The sequence below is a fragment of the Aythya fuligula genome, chromosome 18 (genome assembly GCF_009819795.1).
Source record: "Aythya fuligula isolate bAytFul2 chromosome 18, bAytFul2.pri, whole genome shotgun sequence".
Lineage (NCBI taxonomy): Eukaryota > Metazoa > Chordata > Aves > Anseriformes > Anatidae > Aythya > Aythya fuligula.
In genome coordinates, this window is record NC_045576.1 from 9,308,697 (window position 1) to 9,335,750 (window position 27,054).

The window sequence follows — 27,054 nt, forward strand, 5'->3', positions numbered from 1 at the left end:
CGAAACTCCCATTTTAACCTTAATAAGCTTGCTACAGGGACATCTCTGGGAACTAAAAGACTGTGTCTCAGTTCCCTTTAAAATCTGCTTTAATGCCTTATTCTTTCTCATGGAAGAGTTTAAACACTGCTTCATTAGGTCTCTATATTACAGATCAATTTTCCAGATGTTTTAACCTGCATTTCACACCTATAAGAAACTTCTTCCTGTACGTCTGCAACAAACAGCAATTTAAAGCTTGCCACCATCAAACATAGAGAAACAGATTTGTGTACTCATCCAAGGGAGGTATCTTCATGTGCCTGGCTTTATCTAACATAATTCCTTTCTTGCAGTTTGACTCTGCTTTGCTCCCTGTCAGGGCAACAAGATGTGAGTGACCTCCTACCTTCTCTTCCTAATCAACATTTCCGCCCAGCAGCTGCTGGCTACTCACTCCCATCCTTCCTCCATGGAGAATTTCACATAGTTAATTACCCGTTTCATCTCTAAGCTCTCACTCTGGGAACTTTGTAATTTTTGGTAAGTGATTGCCAACGGCATCACCTCAATAGCCCAGCTGTTGCTCCCTTGAAGTTGTTTACAGAGATCTCATCTCTGACCATTGTTTAGTTTCCTGCTTGCCCTAGCAAACAGCTCCTTTGATTTCAACCCCCTTTACTCAGAGAGAATAATGTGAAACAGATAAAGTAGAATCCAATTTAAAAACATAATCTTTTCTTCATTCTCCATAAACGCTCATCAATACTAAACTCACATACATAAACCATGTTGTGTTTAGAGAAGGAAGAGGTAGAAAGTGAGATGCAGAAAGGAAGTTGGGTACATGAAACTTTCATCTCCTCGTACTCCTCGTAACTACTTTTCAAGCTGACAAGCTGCTTGTGTCCAAGTAGGTGCAGAAATACCAACCTGATAAGGCCTTTTTCTCAGACTGAAGGATTCAGAGATAGATCATGATTAATTAAAATAATTAAATTGACTTTTGCAAAAGTCATCATACTTACGCTGTCATTGCTTCCTTTGTTGTCCTCATACTTTGTCTCTATATGAATGGAGAATTTAGGCAAAAATGAACACTGCAATAAAAGAAAAATATGTTTGATGTGATAAAAAATATGCCTGCATCATCAGCTGACATATCAGTACATCCTGTTTGGTATTGGCTTTCTTATTTTTATTTATTTTTTTTCAGATTACTTCAAGAAAAAGTGTAAAATTTTATACAACATAAAAGTAAAGGGATTTATGATTCTAGAAGGCTACAGAGGTTATATCTGAAAGTTGAATACTAAGATGAAGGTATAAATAAATTACTATGAGTACTCTGGAATAACTAGATACAACAACTTTCGTGCACACTAAACACAGGAGTACAAATGTCCTGAATATCTTGCTGTAAGTGCAATACCCGACCATCTCAAGAGCATCTACATACTCACCATCACAGATTAGTCTATCCTCCATAAAAAAATAATCTAAGGACTTTTCACTAGCTGCAGGTTCTAACCAAACAGTTATAATATTTTAACATGCAAGGTTTCTTTCTTTTCTTTTTTTTTTTTTTTTTTTCAGTGGGAAAGGAATTTTAGCATAATTTCCTATTAATTAAATGAAGATGGATTATGAGTTGCCATGGCAAGTCTTTTATACTAGACCCAAATTCCTCTTGGATAATAATGCAAGAAAATTAGGAATGCACAAATGTTGTGGTTTTTTTGTTTGTTTGTTTTCTATCAAAATAGTATTTCTGTATTTTATATCAGAATAATATATATATGCATATATATATATATATTATTTTTTTTCTGTGGATTACTTAATTTAGTTGGGTTATCAAGACTAGAGTTTATAATACTATGCAACATAATTCCAGTGGAGGAAATATTTCAAATATCTTTAGCATTTCACAGTTCTTTCAATCCAATATTTCAGATAGGCAGATAGAGGTGGTATCTAAAAAATATCCAGAGGATGTTGGTTGAACAGCATCTTAACTGTTAGTCAAGTCTTTTCTTGCATTAACTGCCCATGAAACCCAAGTGCCACTTCCTTGTATGATGCATCACTAATACCCTATGGCAAAGCGTCTTTGCAAAGATTCTGCCTACTTCACGCCTTGTACATACAGATTATACAACGAGGACATTATGATGCCTCAATGTTCACACTGCTCTTACTCCAAGTTAGGACTTGATAAAATTTGCAGAATTCTTTTAAGGGATGGACGGATGACTAAGAAAGGAGGTGATTTAGACGGCAATTTACAGTGCAACCAAATTGAAATGAGAAGCCACCTCCTTTGAGACTAGAGAAAATATGTTCCCAATTCCATGGATCTCATCTAAAAAGCCATCGTTCAATCTCATTTGATCACAGCATATCCAGTATTCATGAGCACATCTACAGCCAGTCGTTGGTGCAAAAAAGAATGAGAGTTTTACCAGAACAGGGTTCTGGTGCCACGGACTACACGGATAACAGATTCCTTTGGGGGAGGAAGGAAGGCTCCTGGTCAAACTGTCTCCCCATTAACATAATGAAATATTCCCATGTAACATGTTGCTGCTGCAGATGCACAGACCACACAGGCTTCTCTTCAGATCATATAAATCTGAAAATCAATCCCATCTGAACTGTGACTAGCTCTCAGCTATGCAACTTGTTCATTGAGTAAATACATGGGGTGCCAAAAATAAAATATAAAAAAAATTAGCAAGTACAAGATGGGGCAAGTTCAATGACAGATCTGCTAGTTCCTTATTACTCATATTTTGTGGGCAATTAAACCTTTCCTGTATATACATCTCAAACTGCCAGTTGAAAATATACAATATTTATAAGCATTTGGACAAAAAGACTCCAGATATTCTCCAAATTGAAGTTTCACAGTGTAACTCAGTATTTTGCTCCTGTTCTGGCAGACAGCTAAATGCCTTAGCAAACAGCAGGACTCACATGGAAAGAAGTTTATAACAATAACAACAACAATAATAATAATAAACATTGAGGTTTGTCATAAGGAGGGGAGGATGAAGATCCTTGAATTATATTAATGTTGGTTGGAAGGAAAGATGAATAAAAGGGATTGATTCTAAGAATTGTATAATCAAATGCTCTTAAATTAATAAAAAGTTATAAATGTATTGCTACAGGAGATATGGAATGACCCAGCATACACAGAGATCAACTAAAGGATATGGAATGACCCAGCATCATCTAAAACACTGTTCATTGTCACTCTGAGGGTTCATATTCAAAAAGTGTAAAACAACATCCTAGTTGTTTTCTATGTTTGCAGGAGAACACAGAAGGTTGAAAAGGTAAATTACTACTGGAGGTGGATTATAAAACGCAGATCTTAAAAAAAAAAAAAAAAAAAAAAAAAGATATATATATATAACCTAATCACAGACATCTACTGCACAGCTTTTAAAGCATTTGGAAAATAACTCCATCAGTGCTTGGATGGTGAAAACACTGGTTATGAATTTCAAAAACTCCACATACGTCAGCCTTGTATTTTACAAAGATCTCTAACTACTGGGATCACAGTCCAGGCGTACAGAGCTCCTGCTGACAATAACCTGGAGCTCTGCATATGGGCATCCCGTGGGAAAGCATCCTTGAGGAAATGAGAGGAGCCTGCCAATGAATACAGTTTGTTTTTATCTGCAGTTACCAGTACTGTTACTGAGTGCAATAACTGGTACTGCACTACTACAGACTCAATACCTAGGTCAGAATAACAGCTTTTAAGAACATTTTCACCAGAAGTAGTAGAGATGTATGCCATAACGTTATAAAGTCTAACAGTTTACTAGCATAGCATCTGCATATCTCAAAGTTTTACTTACACGTCAGTGTCAGTTAAGTATCTACCCTCTTGATTTGAGGACTAAAATTTAATTTTCTTTGTGAAACACTCAAACAAAATCAACACCCCTGAACCAAAATCTAGTCTTTGATACGATGGAAGCAGTGGATGCACCAGTGTAAGGGCCATCAAGACTATAACGCTTAAGCAGATTGCATATCTAGGTTGGAGCTTTGGGAGTGTGCAAACTTTTATGTAATACAGTCTGAGTCTAGTAGTTTGTCCAAAACCTCAGAGGCTATGGAAATTGCTTTGACTATGCTGACCTTAATGGCTGTGGGTTGCAGAGTTTTCTCAGCTCTCATTCAAGAAGCAGCAGGGTCCACCACAAGACTTGGTGCTGCATTTATGGCCCCATTGTCAGATTTGAAAACTCTACAGCATCTTTCACAGTTACAGCTCATCAAAGCTAACATCCTTGCTGAGGGAATTCCTCATCCCTGGACCTGACTGAAGCATCTTTGCTTATGATCTAACTCTAGAAATTCAGTTGTTGAACAGAGTTCATTTTTCAATTTTCACACGCATCGTTCTTTATAGAAATAGTTGCTTTTGCTTTTAAGTCACACAGTGATGGATGAAACACAAAACATGAAAAACCTTTGTGCTGTTGATCCAAAGCATGGGAAATTTTGAGTAAAGCCAAGTGACAGATTTCCCTTTTACCTTGCAATCTAAAAACCAAACCAACCAAACAAAAAGAACCCTACTATTTTCAACCACTGTCTACCATTTACCAGCACTGAGTCAGATCACAATACTTTGAAATGCAGCCATTTTATATATTGAACTTAAGGCTGTATTAGGCTGCCTGTAGCAGTTCAGCAAGCCACTGCTTGAATCTAGGTGTTTCCTGTAACCCTGAATCTAAACTGCAGAAAAAGATCTTCTAGTCTGGTATTTCAAAAAACAAAAAAAAGAACATGAAGAAAAGACTCAGAGTACTACAGAAAAATTACGTGTCTTTCACCTCAAACCACCTCATTAGAAAGTAGAAAGCCATTTTTTTTTTTGCACAAAGATATCAAAGGTCAACCTTCCTGTTTACTAGTAAAAAGGAGAGGCCTATAACAATCTAATTTGAGATTATAGATGGTAACTTGAATTTACCTCCAAATGAAATCTAACATTCAACAAAAAGTACTGGATTGCAAATATAGCTCTCAAAAACTGAACGGACTGGCAACCACTGTTTCAGCAGCTGTGGGGGGTCTCATTGGCTTTCAAGAACACTTAGCAGGGTCCAAATTTTTGAGCGTTTCACAGAATGTGTCTCATGATTCATCAGCTGCACTCTGACTAATTGGCAGAGGGCTCTGGCAGAACCAGAAAACTGTTTATGCATCATTCAAAAGACTTTATTACTCATGCAAAAAGTACTTTTTTTTTCTACTTGAGTGGCTGCATATTTACTTAGCCAGGGTTTAAAAGTGTTATGCAACAGTCAGAATCAAACTTGGGAGCGAGTGGTAGGTAATAAACCTGTTAGTAGGTTTTTTTCAGAGTACCACTCCCTTTCTGCTGCGCCTCCCCAGGGCGTGTGTTCTTCCAGCACAAACCTGGCAGGGATCGATACGCTGAGCACGCACTGGAACGCACGGGACACCGTTTCCAATTTTCCATTTCATTATCTCTACAGCTTGCAAGGTGCCTCTTTAGAAAAAAGAAAGCAGCAAATTGAATCTTTAATTTAAAATTAGGCTTGAATTCTAGAGAGTAGTCCTAGTGTCTTCAAAGTCCCAGGGTCTTCAATAAGGTTGCTTTGAGTAACACTTTCAAAGGAGGTGTCTTGTATTGTCACCTCCAGATGTTTTTAGATGTGTTCTAAACTCCTTAAAAAAATTATTACAATCCAGTACACCTGTGACACTCAGAAAACAAATAAGAAAAATATCTTGGGTGCTTTCTTCCTCTATGTGTGTGTGGGTGTGTGTGTCTGTTTGTTTTAAACTTTCTGTATTTGGCATCCTTGTTGGAAGCACCAGGAGAGGATTAAAGCTCAGGAGAGTAAGCAGTGAAACAACCGTGAGTCTGTACTTGTAATTACCACACAGAAGCAGGGGTATTTCCAGATTAAAATAAAGTCAAATGAAAGCAGCATACGGCAAACACATCCTGCAATTGGATTTTCAATTCACTACAGATAGCCTCTTGAAAAATGAAAGGCCTATTTTTAGGTGGTGATTGATTAGCGTTGCCATAGCAATAAGAAACACTTACAAGAACAGGGTACAACCTAAGAGTGCCAAAACACTTGCCAAAGCCTTAAAGAGACAGTCAAACACATATGGTGTTTTGCAAGCAGTTCAGGCAGAAGACTGTAAAAATAACCCTCACATAGTAACTACATCCGAGGTGGCTGAAGGAATTCCTGCGGTTGCCAGTAAATACACTGGACAGAAGGGAACTGAGAAAGGTTTCTTTGTCCTCTCTAACCTGGTTCGTGTGAGAGCTATTTCACTATTTCACCATTTTTGCGGGTTTCATTTTCCATTCGGTTTCTTTCTGCCGGATGTTCCTAGAACTGAACTGCAAGGCACCTCAGCACTGCACTTCATTCCTCCTCCTGCTCCTGGTGAATATTAACCCACAATCCTTGGAAGATATTTTTATGCAGTAAAAAAGTAAAGCCCTTTTTTTTTTTTTTCTTTAAGCAGCAGAAGTATATCCCTCTAAATCTTAACATAAAAGCTTGGGGAAGCAGACATTGCAATGTTAATGGTTCTCTCTGATCTCCCACTACTTTTCAGGCTGATTTTTTTTTTACGGTCACATTTACATTAGGGAGGAACACACAACAGTGCCTTACGGTGCCATCTCCTTGGAGCAATCTGAAGCACACAGTAAGTGAAGAGCTACTGAACACAGTGACTGCTACAATGAGGTGGGACTGGCCAAGCGGAAGTCATTCATATTTTTAAAATATAAGATCTTTTAGATACCACATCCTTTGAATTCAAAAGTTTTGGGTGCTGTTTTAGAAGTCAGTTGGTAACAGCATTTCTTCATTGAAGATCAAAAACTGGAAAAAAAATATGAACAGAGTCTCTTCTGCTTAACAGCTGGAGGGGACATGGGGACTAACGGGGAGTGGAGGGTGCCCTGCAGGAATGCCCAGCGCTGCCGCAAGGCCCAAGGCAGGAATGCAGGCAGTCATGCACACAACAACCTCAAAGGAACAGGAGACATTTATAAATGAGAAGGATGGATGGAAGGGGAGCAGTGCTGTCACGTGGAGATTGCCAATGCCTCTAGCATCTCCTTCATACATGGCCACAGTATCCTGCTTCCTGAGGAAGAATGGAAGTGAGAAACAGTGTGTGCAAGTGGAAACGGCAGTCCCATGAACCAGAGAGGGGTTTGGATTGCTTTATAATAAGCCAGTGGCGGAAAAAAGGAATTGTTCCAGGCAGTTTGATTTATTCTGTGAAGAAATGGATGATTTAATGGGCTTAAACTATTAAATAAGAATAAAAGATTGTTGCTTTCTAAAAATATATTATTTAATTATTGTAATACTGCAGAGTTCCTTCCCCTTGCTAGAATCTCTCAAGCAATCAAATCTCTGTTTTACTAGAATGTCACCAGTTAGCCTGCAGTCTCAGTTTTTGACGGGATTGTGGGTTAGGGAAGGGAGAGAGGAGGAGGAATTGTGGTAATAGCTTTGCATTAGGCTCCAATCCTGTAATCCAGACCCTGCTGCATTTTTGATGCAGATCCTTCATACACTCAGCTGGAGAAAAGTTTCTGCACTGGAGACAAGCCTGATGTGCTGCATCCAGATTTCAAGCAGTGGTAATCAGATAAAGAGAACACAGGAAAAAAAAAAAAAAGAACAACCAACCAACCCTTCAAATTCCTTGCAGTGTTTATCTGAGGCTTTTTTTTTTTTTCTTTCCCCCAAGTCATTTGATTATAAAAATAACAATTACAAAAACATTCCTTCCAGATAATTTACTTCATGGATAAATTGGCAGCTAAGTGAAGCACATAACATGCCTGTTCTCAAAAGTAATCAGAAAACAGCAGGTCAATAATGGAGCATTTAGCAACTATCACTCTGGGGCCATGACACATACCAGTCAAAATGATTATATTTGCCTCAGTCATTTGCTGTAGAAGAATTAATGTCACTTTGATATATCATCAAAGGAATCATTGTCTCCTGTTTTCTGTTCCATAACTGTTTTTCATAAATATTCTGAATTTATGTCCTATACTTAACTCAATTTGAACCATAGGCAGGTTGAAAGAACTCTTCCTGCAGGGAGTAAAACATGCCATCTTTAGTCTCCATCTTGTTTTATATATTCACAATTCTGAAACTAATAGTTGTCAGGGATTATGCATAACCTTAATAGGATAAAATTATCCAGCTGTTTTTAAATTTCAGCCCCAGAATTGAAATATTGCTAACAACACTGGAACTGTTTAGACCAGGCAGCAAAACTATTTAAAGTTTTCCAAAGCAAACACTCAAACTGCATCGTCTTAAATTCTCTTTGTATTTTCCCTTTCTCTGTTCTCCTTCCTCTCTTTGTTCAGAATCTCAACTGTCACTTGAAGAGGTCACATGGATCTGTGCTGCTTATTGTCTAACAATAGACAATTGCTATTAACAATAATAATTATTAACAATATAAAGTAACAATAACAATAGACGTAGGTTCTGAAACTTAGTTCTGTGCAATCCCTTTTCATTTAGTTTGCAATAGAGACGGGTTTGCTTTCTAGTTAATTATTTCTAATCTAGCTGGACAGCCTCAGAAAGAAATGAGTCTCCTGAGAGTTCAGTCTTGTCCACACTTCTAAAAATAGCAGAAATATTTTGCACATTTGTAAAAGATATGTATTTGCAAATGCAGTAATTGGCACATAAGGGTTTGTTGAGAGCAGCAAGGCATCTTTTCTCCATCCTCCAAGTGAAAAAGGTTCCAGTCTGAAACTAGCAAAGGAATTATTTCTAAAAGCCAGCAGCTAGAAGCACCCAGTCCCCCAAAGCATGTATAGCTTGACAGTAGGCACCCACCAGTGCCCAAATTTCCTAATCACTCATAGAGCAGAGCATTGGAGGTTACTTCTGTAGCTCTTCCTTTCAGCTGTACCTCAAATACAGTGTTGCAAATTTATGAACTTAGCATCAACCTAATTACAACATTAAATTAACTTGTAAGTAAAAATTAAACATTTGGTTTAGCAAGCTATCTAATCAGGTTTCTAATTGCAAGATCAAAACCAAAGTAACTCCCCTTCTAAGTTTAAGAGTCAGATTAATAATTAGACTTTCTCACTTAAAGTCCCTACATCATGCCCCAGCCACTAAAACAAGGGTTTGAACATTAAAGCAGTATCTTACTCTCTAAATGGTACCCCCACCTCCGGATGACTTCTTTTGGCTTCAGCGTTGAAAGGAATTGCTCTCCTACTTCCTCCTCCTTTTCAACAGCAGGAAGCCAGCAACGATTAGCTCAAGGTTTGATGCAGCATTTCTTGGGACATTACCCGTGTCTCACCTTCCTGATAGGAAGTCTTTTGTATTGCAGTTTTAATGAGATTGTCCTCCGCAAACAGCACAGTATACATTTTTAAATGCTCTCCTTGTATCACAATATTTCACATACTACACACCAGAAAAACATCACTTGTACAATCATTCTGTTAAGTTCATTATCTTAAGTGTGTCATTTGCTTTACACATTATTAACACAGCTGTAGACCAAGCAGTCATACCCTGCTGTTTGCTGTCAAATTTAGAGGCTTGCTGTGTAAAGGATACCATTCTTTAAAGCAGATGTAATAGCTGGACCCAGATTTTAGACAACAAACATCACAGCACTCTGATTTCCATTTCTGTTGTCATGCATCCAATCACTCCTGGCTTTTCACACTACCATTCCAGAGAAGAGTATTCCAGAAATTATTCTTAATGCCTGCTGAACTTTTTTTCTTGTAACGTCATGCAATTTCAGGCCCTCGAGGTGGCCAAATTAATGAAATCTGTACTATTTCACAGGCAAAACAGATTTGTGAAACTAGTCTGTATTGAACCACTAGAAGTCTAGTGCATGTGTTTGCATCCAATTTCTCAACAGCCTTCATATTTTACAACTGAAAGCCCTTAAGCCTTTCAGCAAGCTTCAGTCTGTCATTCACATCCTCTTCTAAATCACTAATGCACGTTGAAATAACACTACTGAGCCTTTAAAATCCTTGCTCTTTATTTATAGTGGAACTTCAGACATCAGGAAAGGTATGATTTTTCCTTTCCAGCAGTATCAAGTACTTGACTTGATAAGATTGTTTTATTTATCCAGTTGTTGGCGGACCTTCAGAATCAGTTTTCCTTGAAATGAGGCTCAACTTAATTCTTTGGATGTCCCACAGACCCTCTAGAGAGGATTTACTATCTTAGGAAAAGAGTTTCCGAACTATCTTGAATATTCTGGGGAATATCTCAGCTGGCTAATGCCTTCTTTCAGAATTCTCTAATAAATATAGATCAAAATTTAGACAAATATTCCAGACAAGCATTGGAATTATTCCCAATGGTATATTTAACATTTTTGTTCTAGATTCAACAGTTTGAGGCAAAGACATTATCTCTATTTTCCCTTGAACACCATTTCATAGTCTACCAGCTCCATTAAGATACACTTTAAGGAAACTGCATTTCAGTCAGAAATCTAATCTCATCCCCAAATTTCCAGTTCTGTTTCCTTGTACCTCAACTCCCATAAGCAGTTATAATGTCACTAAGAGACTGTTTTGCCTACCTTCTGCATTTGTAGACCAATTTTTCTTTACAAGTCTACTTAATCCTGCTCTTGAACACCTCCTCAGGTGTTCACCTCCCTTCTACACACTTTCACTGAAATGTGTTCGAGATGTTGTTTCATCAGTTTAGGTAAAGATCACCTCCCGATTCAAATTCTTTGAGAATCACTCTGCTCTTTGGTTTCGATAATGTATTGCATTTCAAATTCAGACAGAAATTTCTTACTGCTACCACTCCCACTTGTCTCTTTCAGTTAAAGAAAAAAATTCACATTCAAAAATTGTCTGTATCACCTAAAGAAAAAAAATATACAACAGAGTAACAGACATCAATGTGACATAGTACGACATCTTCCCAGTCTAAAATTAAACTTACTACCATAGGTTTAAGTTCGTAATTACTATAAACTCGGATAGGCCTTACTGAAGACACCTGACAAAAATAGTTGAGAATCTGTCCCCTAGCTACTACGGTCCATGGCTGGACATGTGTTTTTTTTCTGATTGTCAAATTAATTTTACACATTAAAAAGGCAGAATATGTAATAAGAATCTGCAGTACATATTGAATGCCACAGTTCAGTACTTTGGGTTTTCAAACTTGTCATCACATTTTCAACTCTAAGCATTCAGCTTTTGGATCTGAACCTTCCAATCCCTTTGTTTTGACTCTTTTGCTTTCATCACACAAAATTTTTCTCCTCTTTTTATTCTTTACTGGTTATAAAAAAATGCACAAACATTTTGAATACTGTAGAGCTAACAAAAACAATGGATTACGTTTTATCTGTAACCAGAAACTCAATCTAAATCAAGGCAGAAGTCCTTTTGCCTGGAATTTCCTTACAATCTCCACCTTATCTTCTAAAGGCTGCTGAAAATTTACTGTATATTATTGAGGCCAGTACATTTAAAACAATTTTTCTCATGATTTATGTGCTATATTTTGCCTTAGCTCTGCTAGAGGGAATAGCTGATTTTTCTGGGCACCAGGCCCAGATTATGTTTAATTTCGTCTACGGATCATACAGTTTCCCAGATACTATACCAGAGATGAACATTTTATAAGTTAATAAAACAATAAATAAAATAAAGCATGTTCTCATGTCTCCAACTAATAACTGGAACCTTAAAAGCCTTGCTCTGTTTTATAGAAGCTTTTCTATATTGCAGTTAGTGACTAAAAATATATCAAATTATTCTCAAATGATAAAAAGGTAAATAATTTATAGGAAACAGTTCAGATTTAACCTTTGATTTCTTAAACAAATAGCTAAAATAAGTTCCACTATCAAAGGCATTACGTATTAGTTGTATTAATGAGGATTCAGTTTGGCTTCCACTACTACAGTTCATATAATCACATTGTATTTTTAGAATAAAAAGAAGAACTTACTGTGTATTCTGATTTCCAATTGTTTCCAATTGTCCATTTGTGAAAAAAAAAAACAGAATGGTGAGGGAAAAGAAAAAAAAGAAATGTCAATAAAACAATGATGCAAGATTCTTGCAGTAAACATACATTAATCAACAAAGAAACTTCTGTCAGATAATCTGCTGAATTTTATTTGACTAATGTCTACGGAACAATAGAAGGTACAAGTCCGCACAGAATCTAAGCATCTGATGTTTTCTTTGCAAGAAAGAAATCACATAAGATAGAAGATTCCAGTTTTTAACCAGCCATAGTCTATAATCTTTGTATCTGTCACTCAATATGTACCTTAGAACTTCTGAAGATAAGCTGAACTATCCCAAAAGTACATGTTATTAATCATTCCTTACCTGTGATTGTATAAGGATAATAATTCCATGCCTTCTCTGTAACATAAAATATTTTGGGAACAACTGCTCTAGCCCAGCTGGGTAGTTTGCTGAAAATAAAAAGAAATACAAGATTAGAATATGTTGTAACTGTAGAAAAGAAGATACTTCAAAACATGCTTATAATCTGTGTTTCACAGGGCACAGTAATACCTAGACTTCACAATATTTCCATAAAATATGCATTCTTCCTCAGATTTCTCCACGAGTGTACATGATGCCACGGCAGTTTGTTCGCCTCTCAGAACAAGCAATATGGTGCCAGTGACCCCTGATCAGATCTAAGTTCAGGTACCAATGCAGGTTTCAAGAATTTGCCTCCAGCCTTTGGTCACGGAGAACCCAGCAGGTTAGACCTTGTGAGGAGTGTCCGTGTCACAGTACCCTTAGCCACAGGGAGGCACTCTTTAATCAGAGTGACTAATGGTGCCGGTCCATTTCCATCTTGACTCCATTATTTGTTCTTACAGACCGTTTCTTCTTCCTCCACAGTCTTTGCTGGCACACAAACCCTTATGTTCAACTCACCTCGTGTACACTTTTTCCCCATGCTGCCAACACCAACTCTCAACTATGAAGCTTTTATGTTAAAATTAGCAAATCACTCAGAACACCTCTGTGACGCTGGCAGGTGGTATCAGGCCCGTTTTGCTGATGGGGAATGCAAACCACAAGAGCAAAGAGAATTAATGGAACTGATGTCATAACTCAGAGCTCAGTCTGTCAAGAGATCTTATCAATGCCGTGGTACTACAGCAGGGGAATAAGAAATGAAAGACATGGAGATGGATGCAGCAAATAAAAAGATCATTAAAGGGTAATTAAATAATACTCTGGAAAATCAGGAGCATTTTATTTACCATGCATCTCAGGTGTCTCATTTCCAGAATTCTAGTCACTTAGGGTACCCAGTAAGTGATGAACAAACATGCACTTTAAAGAGAAGGCAAGTTCAAGCAAATACACCATCCGAGCCTTTCCTAATGACATCAATTACGATCACTTAACCTGTCAGTAACAAAGATCCAGCACTAGCCACTCAAAAAAGGCAGACCATTGGAGACTGCAAATCTCATTTTACTTCAGGGACTCAATTAAAATTGTGTTAGTCTGGCAACGTGTCGAGAGATCACCCAGGCTAAGACCAAACCTTTACTGAACCAAAGCAGACGCTTTCAAACCTCAATTTTCCAACTGTAAATGTTTCAAACAGCTATGCTCAGATAACCGTTTGTGCTGAAAGTAAAATATCTTTCCATGTTAGCAAACTTCTGGGGAAAATACAGAGTTTGGATCATTAAGGTTTGTTTAACCATGATCTAGCTACACATAAATATTGCATTTGTCCAGAGGCGATATGCAGACGTTAGCACATTATCTAAAGATTCAAAGTCAAGTGCATTGACTTTTGCTTTTTGATGACATTGCTCAAAACCACATTTTCTTTCTTCTCTACAGTCTTTTCAGCAGCATTTTAAATACTGCATAATAGACTTCATTGTACCAGGTCGTTTGGTTATTTTGTCAGTCTTTTGTCAGTATCTTTTTAGGACCATCGTTTTGCTGACTCCCTTACCCCTGCTAAACTTCACTCTAATTCCTAAATAATAAAATCAGACTTTCAAATTCCTGAAAACAACGCTCCAGCAGGAATGGAAAGGCAGTAAACAATTCTGAATCTAACTAAGGCTGACACTAGACAACTGTACTAGTAAGGTCTTTGTTAATATACAGCTACTCATTTTGTGCTTTTATATTTTAAGTTTTTTATTTTGGTGGCACAGGTATCCATGGATCACATTCTCATTGTTTATTTCTTTCTTCCCCAGATGAAGTTCAGTCTCTCAGCATGTAGAAAGTGCTTCTTACAGGCATTCCAGCCTAACCCATTGTAAGAATTAAAATATTAGCAGACAAGAAAAGATAAATGAAAATAATGCATACATCTTTCCAAGAACCAATCACTGAAATATAAAAGTGCAGATTTCCTCAGGGAAATAAAAAAAAACACTAGGAACATTATAGCTACAGAAGCTTTTGGCTGTGAAATTGTGATGCTTTTAGCTCTGAAACTGCAGCTTGCTGCTTGTCTTGAACAACAGTGGAGGCATAAATACCACAAATATTGCTAGACCTATGTAGGCACTGAAGATAGCATCTCATTTGTTCATGAGCATGTTGCAAAGCACAGAGGGCAACGCCTATGATTGTGTGAAGCTGCCCAAACCCCTATGTTGCTGGTCTCTTTGGAGGGATACTCCTTCACAACTTAGGGCAGACTGGTGCGAGAAGGTATCCCGTGCTGAATGGCTGCAAAAACAAATCAGACCACCTGAAAAATATGGAGGCAAAATTTTGAAGACCAATTGCTTGCACATCATTTAAGATGTGCAGCAGTGTTAGAACGGGATATTTGGGCCAAGATCAGCTGTGCAAGCAGAAAAGGATGCCTGTTCCTGCCAATTCAAAGCCAAAACCATCAAGCCAATATACAATTTCTGCATCTTTTCATCCCTGAATTTAACCATGACAAGAAAAGTAATTTAATTTACACTAGTGACTGGAAAAGAAAAGTAGAGAATAAAGGAAATCAAAGATTATTAACACCGGAAAGAAAGATGGAGGGAAAACTGTACGCTCTAATACCTAGTATCTCTGCTTCTTATCTCATTGGGGCTGGGGTAGATTTGGCAAAGCATTGCAGAACTGCCGGTTCTCCAGTTCTGCATTCCCTGAGTCCTCCTTGCCTTATTGACCTTGATACTGTTCTGGGGTTCTTTTACGAAAGCATCATGCAGTGTTCAATATCTCTTGTGGGAAAGGCTGTTATCCAGTCCAATGGAGTAGCAGGAAAGCTACGACAACTCATATTTTCCATTGGACTTGTTTCCCAGAAAGTACTTTTGGTTGGACTTCTGTGGCACAAGGGCAATTTGTAGCAGGAAGGGCAGGTAACACCTTATCTCTGAATGCATTGTGTTAGCCTTATAAAAACTAAGATTTTTTTTTTATTTTTTTTTTTTAGTTAGGTATCCCCAAAATGGCTATTTAAATAGTGTAGTTTCCATGCTGTAAGCATGATGGATACCACTGCAGAAGCAGCAGTGTGGCTATTTGTAGCCATACACGTAGTTCTCATCTACAGAGGCATTACAGCAATGGTAATACAGTGAAATAAGTACTTGACCAAAGCTCCTGTACAGCGGTACAGGAAGCGGTTTAACTCGAATACCATAAACTCACACTTAACAAAGGCTCTTGTAAGGTAGTCCCTTACGAGGGAACTGAGTTTGGAGTCAAGCAATGAGGTGTTACAAGGTCTTATCTGTAAATCATCATCAACTGGATCAATTCTAATCCTTCCAAAGTCAAGGGCCATGCTACCAGTCTGAAAACAATTAAAGCATCCCTCTTAACACAGAGGAAACCCACTGGATTTCCTCATTAAAAAAAAAAAAAATGAAACCACAACCGTTATAAATTCAGACTTAAGTTTCTGCTAAACCACAGTGTCATAGAAGCATATAGAGGTTTCTATTTCACTAATACAGACCTAAGTAAATGGAAAAATCAAGACTTTCCAAAACAAGTTTTAATTTTAAACTCTGTTGCAGTTATCTGACTGGGGGGGGAAACTGAGCTTTATGCAGCCTGTTTATATGTAGTTGCATATAAGTTATTACTTTTGATTGTTCATTTAATAACATTTTAACAATCATAAATAGACTATGCTTAGATCTCATAAGAGTGTGCAGTAAGGAGAAAACACAGACTGTCCTTGAAAGATATGCATAATGACGACATGTAATTGCGTTTGCTATCTTAGGACACAGACAGTCTCAAAGAGAGTGTGTGAGGGACAGAGTTGCCTATCTCCACATTCAGCTACAGGACTCCACATACTCTCCACACACAGCTACAGTCCACAGAACAGGACTGGTACAGGAGGAATAGGTGCCTGTCATTAAACCTGACTTCAAACATCCATAGTAGATGAATTTCCCAAATTTGTGGGAAATTTGAAGGCATGTGAATCTTCTTTCTCAATGTTCAGACCCATCTTTGGGTCTGGGATCCTCTGGTGCATTGCCTGCCCTGCCAGAAGCAGTACGCTTCCCAGGTATGTCTTATTCTGACTTACTCTGAAGTGGTGATTCTGAGCATAATCTTCAGTGCCTAATTCCTTACTTCTTCATAATAGGAAGGAAAGAAATATCCAGAAACATAAACAAAATTTCTGGGAGCTCTACGACAAGAACAAATTTATTGATTTTTACTGTCTTATACATAGCCTGTGAGAAAAAAAAAGAACTACAATCACAGTAATATTGAATGCTGGCAAAATATATTATCAGAACGTATGTATGTAAGAGTGCAATGTTACTGGTGATTCAATTTAGCCTGAGTTAAGGTTAGATATGTCAGGATTGCAATGGAGGAATAACTTGCAATGTAGAAGAAAGAGCTATAGTGTTCCTGTGCCCACAATCAAAGGCTGCAGAGCATAAAAAGTGTAATAAAAATGAGGCAGGCCAAGGGGAATAAAAGAACATCAGAAAAGCAGCAATATTCAATTAGATCAGCAATAATAAAAGTGGCAGCAGATTGAGCAATATATTTCACAGGATGCAGACATATATATTTAAATAAATATAAATATAAAAAAATCTCAGTCCTTTGAGTGTAGAGACATTGATTCACAGCAGTATAATTTCACCATAAGAAGAGACACATATTTCACTTTAAGAAATGATGGAACTTTTGTGGTAACAAAAGCAATTTTTTTCCCCATCATGTCTTCCAGCCTGTCATTTTAGTACAGCAGTTCATAATTGTGCAAGACTAATGCTACTTCATAATGTCAATTCACTTTACTGTGGCAAATCTTTTATCACCAAAAATGGGGCACTGGTTTTGCAAAAACATTATGAAGTGAGAAACTGACTATATCAAGACCCAGAAGGTTAATTGCTACCCTAAGACATTACATTAATTATCAGCTAAAAAAGCTGTTTAAAGTTTCCTTAATTTTAATGCACCTCTTCTATGTTCAATCTACATGCAGTGGATGATGAGCTAGGAATTCTGTAAAAACAAAACAAAACAATTTTTTTCCTTTTGAAAGAAAGTAAGTCTTCTTTAAAAAGAAAAATCCTAATACTTTAGAGCGTTTCATGTTAATGCCTTCAAAGGCTCTTATAATGTGCTATAAACATTAAGGTATTACTTTTTGAATGCTTAAAACCATTCTGATTTTAGTGTCAAGATAAAAATAGAATCCCCAAATGATTAAGGGATGCAAGCCTGACTAACTGTTTAAGTCTTAAATGGGATGTAGGTATGGCAATGATTCAGGTTAAGTGAAATTTAATGGAATCAACATTAGTAGTGTTTACTTTAGAAATTATGGAGTATTATGCTCACTTAAAGTCAAGTAGCAAATATGTAATAAAGTCAGAGTGGAATCTGTGGGCCCATAAAACCCTTAAACCATTTTAGTTTTTTGTTTGTTTTGGGTTGGTAATTTTGGAAAACAGAATGACAAACAGTTAAGTGGAAGAAAACAGAAGTTCTGATTTTCAGTACATCTCAAACTTCGAGTTAGAATTCTTTCTCTTTGAAAAGGTACTCTAGAAGAAAGAACGACTGATCTCAGTTTCAAGCATGGGTCTACCCTCAATCTCCTAGGAAGCTGCACTTGTTCATGAGAACCTATTCTGCTTGAAAAAGAAAGGCTACGGCCTGAGACGGATATTCATCACAAATTTTTATTACTGCCCATGCTAAGAGAAGCAGTTCTGTGCACTTGCCTGTTGAGATAGACCCGTTTTTCTGTTAGCTGGCCATTGCCATGATTCGGATCTTCATAGGGCTCATTCTGCACCACTTCCACACCTTCACCTCGGTCACTCTGCTCATGGCTGTGCTTGCTTATCATGTACAACTGTCCAATTCTGTACTGCAAAGCAAAATCAAGAACAATGTGTTAGCTTTATCTAATACACGAGTATTCATAAATCAATGTCATACAATGATATATCAGTATGTGCAAATAAAAGGTACTTCAAGGGATGAATAGCAGTTTTTTGAAGCCTCATTCAGACTTATGAGCCAGGGTCCTCCCATTATCTAATCAAATCCAGGGTACCACTTGTAGAAAAAACAGGAAAAGTACTAAATACTAAGTACTTTTCCAAGTACTTAGAAAAAGAAGTTTTAGAAGAGTGATTTGGCAATATTATTAACATAAGTCTGAGCACATAAATGATCTGTTTTATATAGATTTTCAAGTTACTTAGGAAGCCAAAACCCAGGAGCTGCAATTACAGAGAAATAAATTGTTGCAACGTCAATTAACTTTTTTTTTTTTCTTTTTCTTTCCAGTATGTCTGCATCTACACTTGGGCTTTTGTCTCCAGAGCAATGTAACAAAAAATACATCTCTAAATCTTCATTAGCAAAGTATTTAGATTAAATTTTACTTTTCCATACATTTTCTGTTTTCAGATTTTACTCTTATTGAAGTTCCTTCCACATTCTTGAACATACCATGGTTCTTACAACAAACTGTCTTTGGACCTAACCAGTTTTCTCCATTTGGATCCACCTCTCTCCCAAAGTAATTTATTTAGGCATATACATGCCAATCACTTCAATTACATCAATCACTTTAAAGACAAAGGATAGCCTGTGAATTTAGAGAATGGCTCAGCTACTACACAAAGTTGCCATGTACTAGCTCAGCATAGACAAACAAAAATGCAGTGACAGTCTGACCTCAGAAAATGGTGAGATTCTTATGATTATCACATATCAACAGCAATCCTACGATGTACTTTACACTAAAACCCCAAATCAAAAGAGATTAAAAAAAAAAGAGCTAAACAAAAAAAGCCAACCCACGAGACCTTATTAACAACTATCAACAAGGTGGCCTTACTAAACAAATCAATAAGGAGTAGGTGCCTTCATGGCACTCAATGGACAGAACAGCATAGAGTTCCTGCTCCTTTCTGGCCAGGCACACACTACAACAGTGAAGCAAATGATTTATATCAACCAAGTGCCTTTCAGCTGATAATTCTGAGGCACTAAAAATGCCTCAAGTTTATAGAAAGTTCTTTAAGAATAAAAGGGTGCCCTAGGGTAGGAGTGATACTCCTTGGATCTCTAGGCTAATTCGGTAATTTCAGTGGATTTCTTTTTCATTGCTTTTCCTCAAAAACCTCCTCTCACTGAAGAACACAACCCACTCTTAAAACTTGTTAGAACTAGTAAAGATGAAAAAACAGCAAAGAAGAAAAATAAAAGATACCGTTGTCATAAAACTGGAGAGTGTCATACCAGTCAAGCCGATTACTTGTGAAATTGTGACCCTTGCAACGTTTGAAAATCAGTAAATCTCAGCATTCCTGCTGGCTATGCAACTTAGAGCTGCCCAGAAATTTCAGTTATGCATCTAATGTTTCTTCCTCTCCTTTCTCCTCATAATTAGAGAGAATTGATGACTTTTTGTTATTTGAATGATTGTTCTTTCTCTTTATAGCCTACATAACTCTGGAGAACCTAATCTAGATAAATCAGTGTATAGAAACATTCCTAAGACATCCACTAAAACAGCAGGTAGAATAATGCTATTTAAACAATTTGATGTCCTGCCTATAACTTCAGCTTCTTCATCTCTCGTATCTCTTTCAAACAAGATGTACCCATTCAATAGATGAGCACTAAAATATTTTTTCTTGCTAATCTAGTTATCTTCCTCAGTCTCTACTGAATTCCTTGCTTCTCTATCTCATCATATTTTAAACATTTTGTTCTAAGCTTCAAGGCTCTGAAGAGCTGTCACCCTCATCACACACTTGAACCGGTTTCATGAAAATCTGCCTTCTCCACTTCACTAATAATACATGAACGCACTGGTACGCAGCCAAGGCAAAGTTTGTAGACAGAGCAAATACATTTTATTTGACCAGCTAGTACTGCTGGAAAAGGGAGAACTTTCAGGCACTTGAAGCTGTTCTTCAGTTCCAAAATCAAAGCAACATACTTCAAAGCTGAATAAAAGCTGAGGAAAAAATGCCCTGCTTTAATTAGATATGTATCAATCAGACCACCTGAGAGTAAAGATACTGCCTGAGGAGTGATAGGGATGTTAGAAAAGAGGAGAGGTGATAAGGTGCTTATCTTCTAATGGAAAGAAAGAGGTAAGTAATTTATAGCTTGTGGAACATGAAAAGGTTAGCTAAGGAAAGGGGGAGAGCAATTAAAATTTGCCATGAAGCCAACATCACTACTGAGATCTCTATTGAGATTTTTTTTTCCCCTTCTACTTTTAGTCCCCATAGACATATGGACATCTCACAGGAAACTCTGGAAAGCACTTCACAATTGCATGCATCACTGCATGCTTCAATTTTCTACTTCCACGCAGTCCTTTGCAATTTTACTCTCAGTTTTAATGGTCAAATACAGATATCTCACATGGGGTTGTACGAAGGCATTTACTTGCTCCAGAGTCATGAATCAGATACCCACCTTTAACAACATGTTTTGCTAGGAGAGAGATTGTTGTTCTTTCATGGACCCATACTACCATAAACTGCAAGCAAAATATCAAATCACAACACCTGTAAATCACTCTGAGCACATGGTTAAGAATGGCTAAGCTACATACCCGCTGCACTGTTCAGAAGATAATCAGCAGTATCATGTAGAAATTACCTTACAGATGTTGCACAGTCAGTGCTTAGAGAAAAGTTCTACTTGATGAGACTCAGAATTGCGTGTATTCCACTTATCCCTCAGATCTCACAGACTGTATCAAAGGCAGCCCAGCTTGGCACTTGGGAGATGCTGAAGAGAACTGAAGGCACCGTAACTGGTGCTGGACAGCTCTTCGGCAGCAATCTTACAGCTACTCGCCTCTCCCCAGGGGATAACTTCGGATTTGACACCAGTCAAGTGAAAATATCTTCCTTTCAGTGCTACTGAAACAACTGTGCAGTCCTGCCAGCAAGTAGTTGCATTCTGTGAAAGCAGCACACTTTTACATGCATTTTAAAGAAGGTAACTTAGCTCCTCTGTTTGCCATTTATTTGTTGTTATCTGGTTCATAGCATTTTAATATAATTCTAGAGAAAGATCAAGAAAGATTGGACCTAGTAATAATTCTAGTATTTTACCAAGCCAAAGAGTACAGAAGTATAATTTCATATAAAATCTTCTTTTAAAAAGTGTATGTTTGTATTTACATGAATAAAAACCAAAGCAAAGACATATATTTTAGAACTTGCTGAAATTTAAAGGCCTGAAAAAGCCTTCACAGCTTTTTCTAAGTTCCTATCAATGTTATAGAGAAATAAACACTAAGAAACATTTGATAGCAGTAATCGAGAGTCACCATCCCTGCCAGGATAAACTGATACACCACTATTATTTATGTTGCTCTTGTCACTATGTGAATTTCGATGTGCCTAGCTGCAAAAGTCTTCCAGGACCACATGCGGTGTCAGGGAAGTCAGTACAACTTCATGCAGTGGCACCTGATCTGTATTTGGCTTGGGAGAAAAGCTCTTCATCTGAGAGCTCTTCAGCTTAATGGAGGAAAATTTCTTCAATGTCAGCGGCAGAGCTTCAACAAACAAATGCACTGAATATGGAGTTGGAGTTTTCTAAGGATATTGCTATGTAGCTTTTGTACTATACTTTGTGTTTAACTCCCAACGAGGTAGACGTTGGCTCACCAGTGACTTCTCTTTTTCTTCAGCTGGCAGATGGTGTTTGCCTACTGGGAGTTTAATCACACAAGAAACAAGGCTTATGTCAACAACAGCATAATGATGGTCAATCGGACTTGTAAGTGAGAGCAGAATCACTTTTGTGGAGTTCTTGAGACAGAAGAAATAAGAGGTCCACTCTACACATCTTTCATTTGTAGAACTTCCATTGTCTTCAACAGAAGATGAATGAGAATCTCTGTACAAACGTGGCCATTTTTTCCTTTCTTTTTCCACACCACAGCCTTTAGTTTTGTCAGGCTGTCTTGTTAGCAGCCTAATGAGAAGAACAAATTAGGCTATAAATGAAACTTGCTCTCAGCGTTTATTATGATGTGTTTTAGCTCTATGACAAGTCTTGTGTGAAATCAAGTAAATTCTTCAAAGCTTGATCTAGTCTCCCTTAATGTATTTGACGAGAATACTTTCACCATTTCTAATTTAATGGGGCTCCTCCCCTGCAGGTTTGCCAAGGAAAACTGACTGACCATTACTCAGGTTTTGATCTAATGCTAATCTTTCAACAGAGCCTCTGATACAGCTTTTCAAATGTTATGTGGACGGCAGAAAGTATCATTCTCTCAAAGGATAAATTACTACAAAGCTACCCATAGTCTGATTTTTTATACCATTCCTTTAAGTTCTTAACTGAACGCTCACAGAAAACGTAGCAGATGTAACACTGGCTTCATCTTATATGGCAATTATTGTATTCAAAAGAATCGTTGAACTCTTTCATCTGCACTTTTCTATAACTGGACTAAAGCATCAGGGATGGTGCTGCCAATTCAATTTATGCGACTTATTGTTCCAAGCCAGGAGGAAGATCCCTCCCTGTAGTTAAAAACCAGAGCCCAGGAGATGCAGAGTGCCTTTTATACTTATTTAAGGTAATGATTGTTCAGAGCACTGTATTTTGACAATGGAAAGTATTTCTCAGTGATTCATGCTAAAACACACCAGTGGCTTCCTGGCCTGTCCTCTGAAAACTACAAAGGTAAAACAGAAAAAAGTGAGACCAGCAGTAACAGCTAAACTGAAAGAGACGTGTTCGTGCACACGTATGCTCCTTTCAGCGGCAGCTGTCAATGGTGGAATCATGCCTCCATTGATAGCAACAGGCATTTTGTCATTGACCTTAATTCAGCAAAGATTTGCATCTTGCAAGAAAATGTAATGAACCAATTTCATCCTCAGTTGTACCTATCTAGGTACACTGAATCCAAGGGCATTGATTGTGGTAAAAAAGTAGGAATTTCCTTAAGGAATTCTGATTTAGAGAATGCTGAAAACAATACTTAAACTCGCAGAAAACAATACTTAAATACTTAAAACTGACTGATATGCTTGGGACTTCCTTTCATGTCATAGTCTCTGGAAGACTGCGTGCTCCTCAGTGAATGCATTTCAAGACTTCATTTAAGGATGATTTTTTGCTAAAAAGAATAACAGAAATATTACTCAGTATAATCATTTCCACGTTTAGGATTTTTTAAAACAACTACTGTCTATTCCTCAAAGTACCACCATGAGATAAGCATGGTGATCCCCTGAGAAGTTCCTTGTCCAAATGTGCACAACCTGTCACTCCATGCCATCTCTTAACAACGACTTTCTTAACAGAGATAATTTCTGGAATAATTTGCTTGAAAATGTATTTGCTTGAGTACATATCTTTGTTTAGGAGGATACTCTGAAGTTTCCTTTTGTGTGCTTTGGTTTGGTTTTGGAAAGTCTTGTTTTTAGGTCTCAGTGAAGACCTAAGCGCCACGCTGGCAAGAGAAACATTATCCTCATTTTATAAGAGAAATAGATACAGAGATTAAATTAACACCTCAACATTAAATAAAAAAAAATGTGATAGAAGAGGGAATTTTGCCTCAATCGAGTTATCCCCAGCTCAGTGCTTTTACCACAAGACACACCTGTAAATTTTTTCAATTCTAAAAAGTAATTACTTAAGTAAAAGTGGTTTGTCTTATCTCACTCAGTGACTGTAAATCCTTCACATTATTGTTATTAGACATCATTCTGTCTGCCTTCTGAAACGGGAAATACCTAATGCATCCTCAGGTTAACGCAGAGCCCTCACATGTGGGCAATTATAACAGCGGCTGATCGAGCACCCAGATTGTGCCTTCCCATCCCCGCACTTGTGTAGATGATGATTCAGAGCTATTAAGAATAATTTAAGAAAATCTTTTCCATGACACAAGCTCCAGGTTCTGACAAGGTGATTTATCTTCCTTGTTATTAACATTCCTCGATTAGTTTTAACTAGCAGAGAGGAATGCACGATGTGTTACTATTTGATATTTCACACACTGGCGGATCCGCATCAGCTCCTCCTGGGCCTACTTTTGGAATTACTTTCCCTTTCAAACTGCCAGCTTCCCTGCTAGACTCAGGCTTTCAGGGTGAAGAAGCGAACACCTTGCCTTATAGCATACATTAACCGCCACTCAAGGTTGTGCTGAAGGACATTGCTAGGGAAGGAAATCACTGCGGCTGGACACATTCCTGCCACTGCCATCACCGCTCTCTTTGCCCAGACAGCAACGAGCAGGAAGAAAACGGACTGTCACTGTCAACAGGAACTTTGAAGTCTCTCTCATGTAGTACAACTTACCAGTGTGAAAGTAGCAGCTTGTATTTCTAAACTAGTGGTTTTCCTGCTAGAAAAACTACATTGTAGGCTAGGGTCATGTGAAAAGAGTCCTGCTGGTTTTGACTCCTGGGAAACTCTGCGAAAAAAGCATGAATAGTAAACAGAGAGTGCAGAAGGGGGGTGTTTTGATAGCCCTGTGTAATGCCTTGCAGAGATACCCTGTCTGCTGCTGAATTGGTATTAAATCTCATTTAGCCTGCCTGAAAAGCTCTGTATGTTGCTCTGTGTGGAGTCTACACTAATATATTATTTGACCTCTTGTATCTAAGCTACGGTGTTTGGAGCAAACCAGGCACCTTTGTGCTGTGTTCACTTTGCCGTGTAGAAATACCTGAAGTGCCAAGAAGTTTTTATGAGCTGTTGTTTTAAAGTGGCTGTCCCAAGTCACAAATACAAGAAGGTAGTTTCAGAAGCAACAGTAGCTTTCTAAAATATTATCTCCAAAAGCAAATCTATGTTACCTATGCAAGAGAGGAATCTTCTGAAAAAACAGAAGAATTAACTTGTTACAGGAAGGAGTAAGAGCAAAAAGCTACCTGAGTGACTTGATCTAGTTACAGACTGAGTGAGCTGCCAGTTAAGCAAGGGCCATAGTCCCAAGTGTGCTGTGATTGAACCCATCAGAGGTGTGCTCTGCCTTGAAGAGCAGTTACAGCAGCATCTGAACCAAAAGCTGCAACGCAGAAAAAAACAGCAACGGGAAAAATGTGCATTTATGAAAAAGAAGCCATGTGAGACAAAGACAATGCTCATTAACTATCAGCAGGAGAAATCAAATTTCAAAGGGTTATTTTGTGTATTTATGGGATTGATGCATTCCTCCTCAGGACAGAAACCTGCATAAAGTTTCCGACACCAATTGACAAATACAGAATGTATTTCTGGCAAAAGGCTGTCCCTATTACAGGATGTCCACTGCTTCACCGCAGTAGAAAGGAGGGAACTGACCTTGCTTGTCTAATAGCGTAAATTAAAGCTATGAGTGGAAAACACAGAAAGCGTTGTCAGGAAGGCCACAGCACTGGGCTGAACTAGGATACAATAAATGGTTTAAAGTAAAATTTTCACTTTAAAAATGCAGCCAGATGAGCAGGCTTTATAGAAAGCTTTAGCAGTAAGGCTGTAATAACCACTCTAAATGCCTAGGTCCTGAGATTTGAATGTAAATATGATGCAGTGTACAGTTTGAGAGCCTTGAACCGAAGTTATTTAGTGGTGTAAATGTTACTTACACTAGTAATATATAAAGAATCAGACTAGTTAAAGTTTAATGTTGAGCTTGAAATCTTTCTTTCAATTAATTCCTGCATGCATCAGTGATTCATGATGCACTACACATCTGCTGACTTGCATCAGCAGCGTTTTTTAGCATTGCCCACGTTCATGGGAACATGTTTTTGTAGCCTCACAAATAAACAACTGCAGCAGGAACAGTTGACTTTTGCACGCTATGAAGTGCAATTCTTACTGCTTTCATGTTTGCTTTGCCTTTCTCAAGGAAGAAATTAAATTTTTAAATTACTTTATCTGTTAAAATTCCTATGCATGGAAGTTCAGCAGCAACTAATAAATAGGATGTTCAGTAAAATAGTACCCTTTCCCCAGTATTTTCAGCTAAAGACATGGTCTCCTCTAAATTTGAAGCATCCTGGCACATTAATGGCTTATATCCTAAATGAATGATACTGCAATTAATAGGACCAGGTTCACATCTGTGATTAATACATGTACAACTCTGCTCATTTCAATTTCCACTGAAATGAAAATTAAGTTGCAAATTTTCAGCTTACACGCAAATACGTTTTGCTAAATATAGCTCGTGTCCTGTTCAAATGCTAGTAATTTTGCATTTCTACACCAGCTGTGCTATTGAAAAAAAACAGCTGTTTATCCTGAATGTACAAGCTCATACGTTTTTTAAGAATCGTTTTTTATTAACAATATTCTGCAGCGAGTCAGCTGTTTAAATTTTTCAACTATTTACACTATGTGCTTTTTACATAATTAGCAATAATACTTCATTATTTAGGTTTATAAATATAAATATATTTCCTACAAAGGTTGCATGTAATTTTTTGTGACTGTCCAAAATATCCTCTGTTCACAAAAACAGAAAGAGGAGCTAAAAGGGA

At 37.6% G+C, this 27,054-nt stretch overlaps 1 protein-coding gene across 2 annotated transcripts in view; it reads right to left on the reverse strand.

The window, feature by feature from the left end:
* The window catches only part of PITPNC1 (phosphatidylinositol transfer protein cytoplasmic 1), an 88,213-nt gene that overhangs the window by 29,984 nt on the left and 31,175 nt on the right, over positions 1–27,054 (reverse strand). For both annotated transcript variants that reach the window (XM_032199612.1, XM_032199613.1), the window contains exons 2-5: positions 18,286–18,434; positions 12,437–12,525; positions 12,048–12,055; positions 1,008–1,079 (exon numbers count right to left, since the gene is read on the reverse strand). In XM_032199612.1, the coding sequence (XP_032055503.1) occupies positions 1,008–1,079; positions 12,048–12,055; positions 12,437–12,525; positions 18,286–18,434 (318 nt within the window). The remainder of the gene's footprint in view (positions 1–1,007; positions 1,080–12,047; positions 12,056–12,436; positions 12,526–18,285; positions 18,435–27,054) is intronic.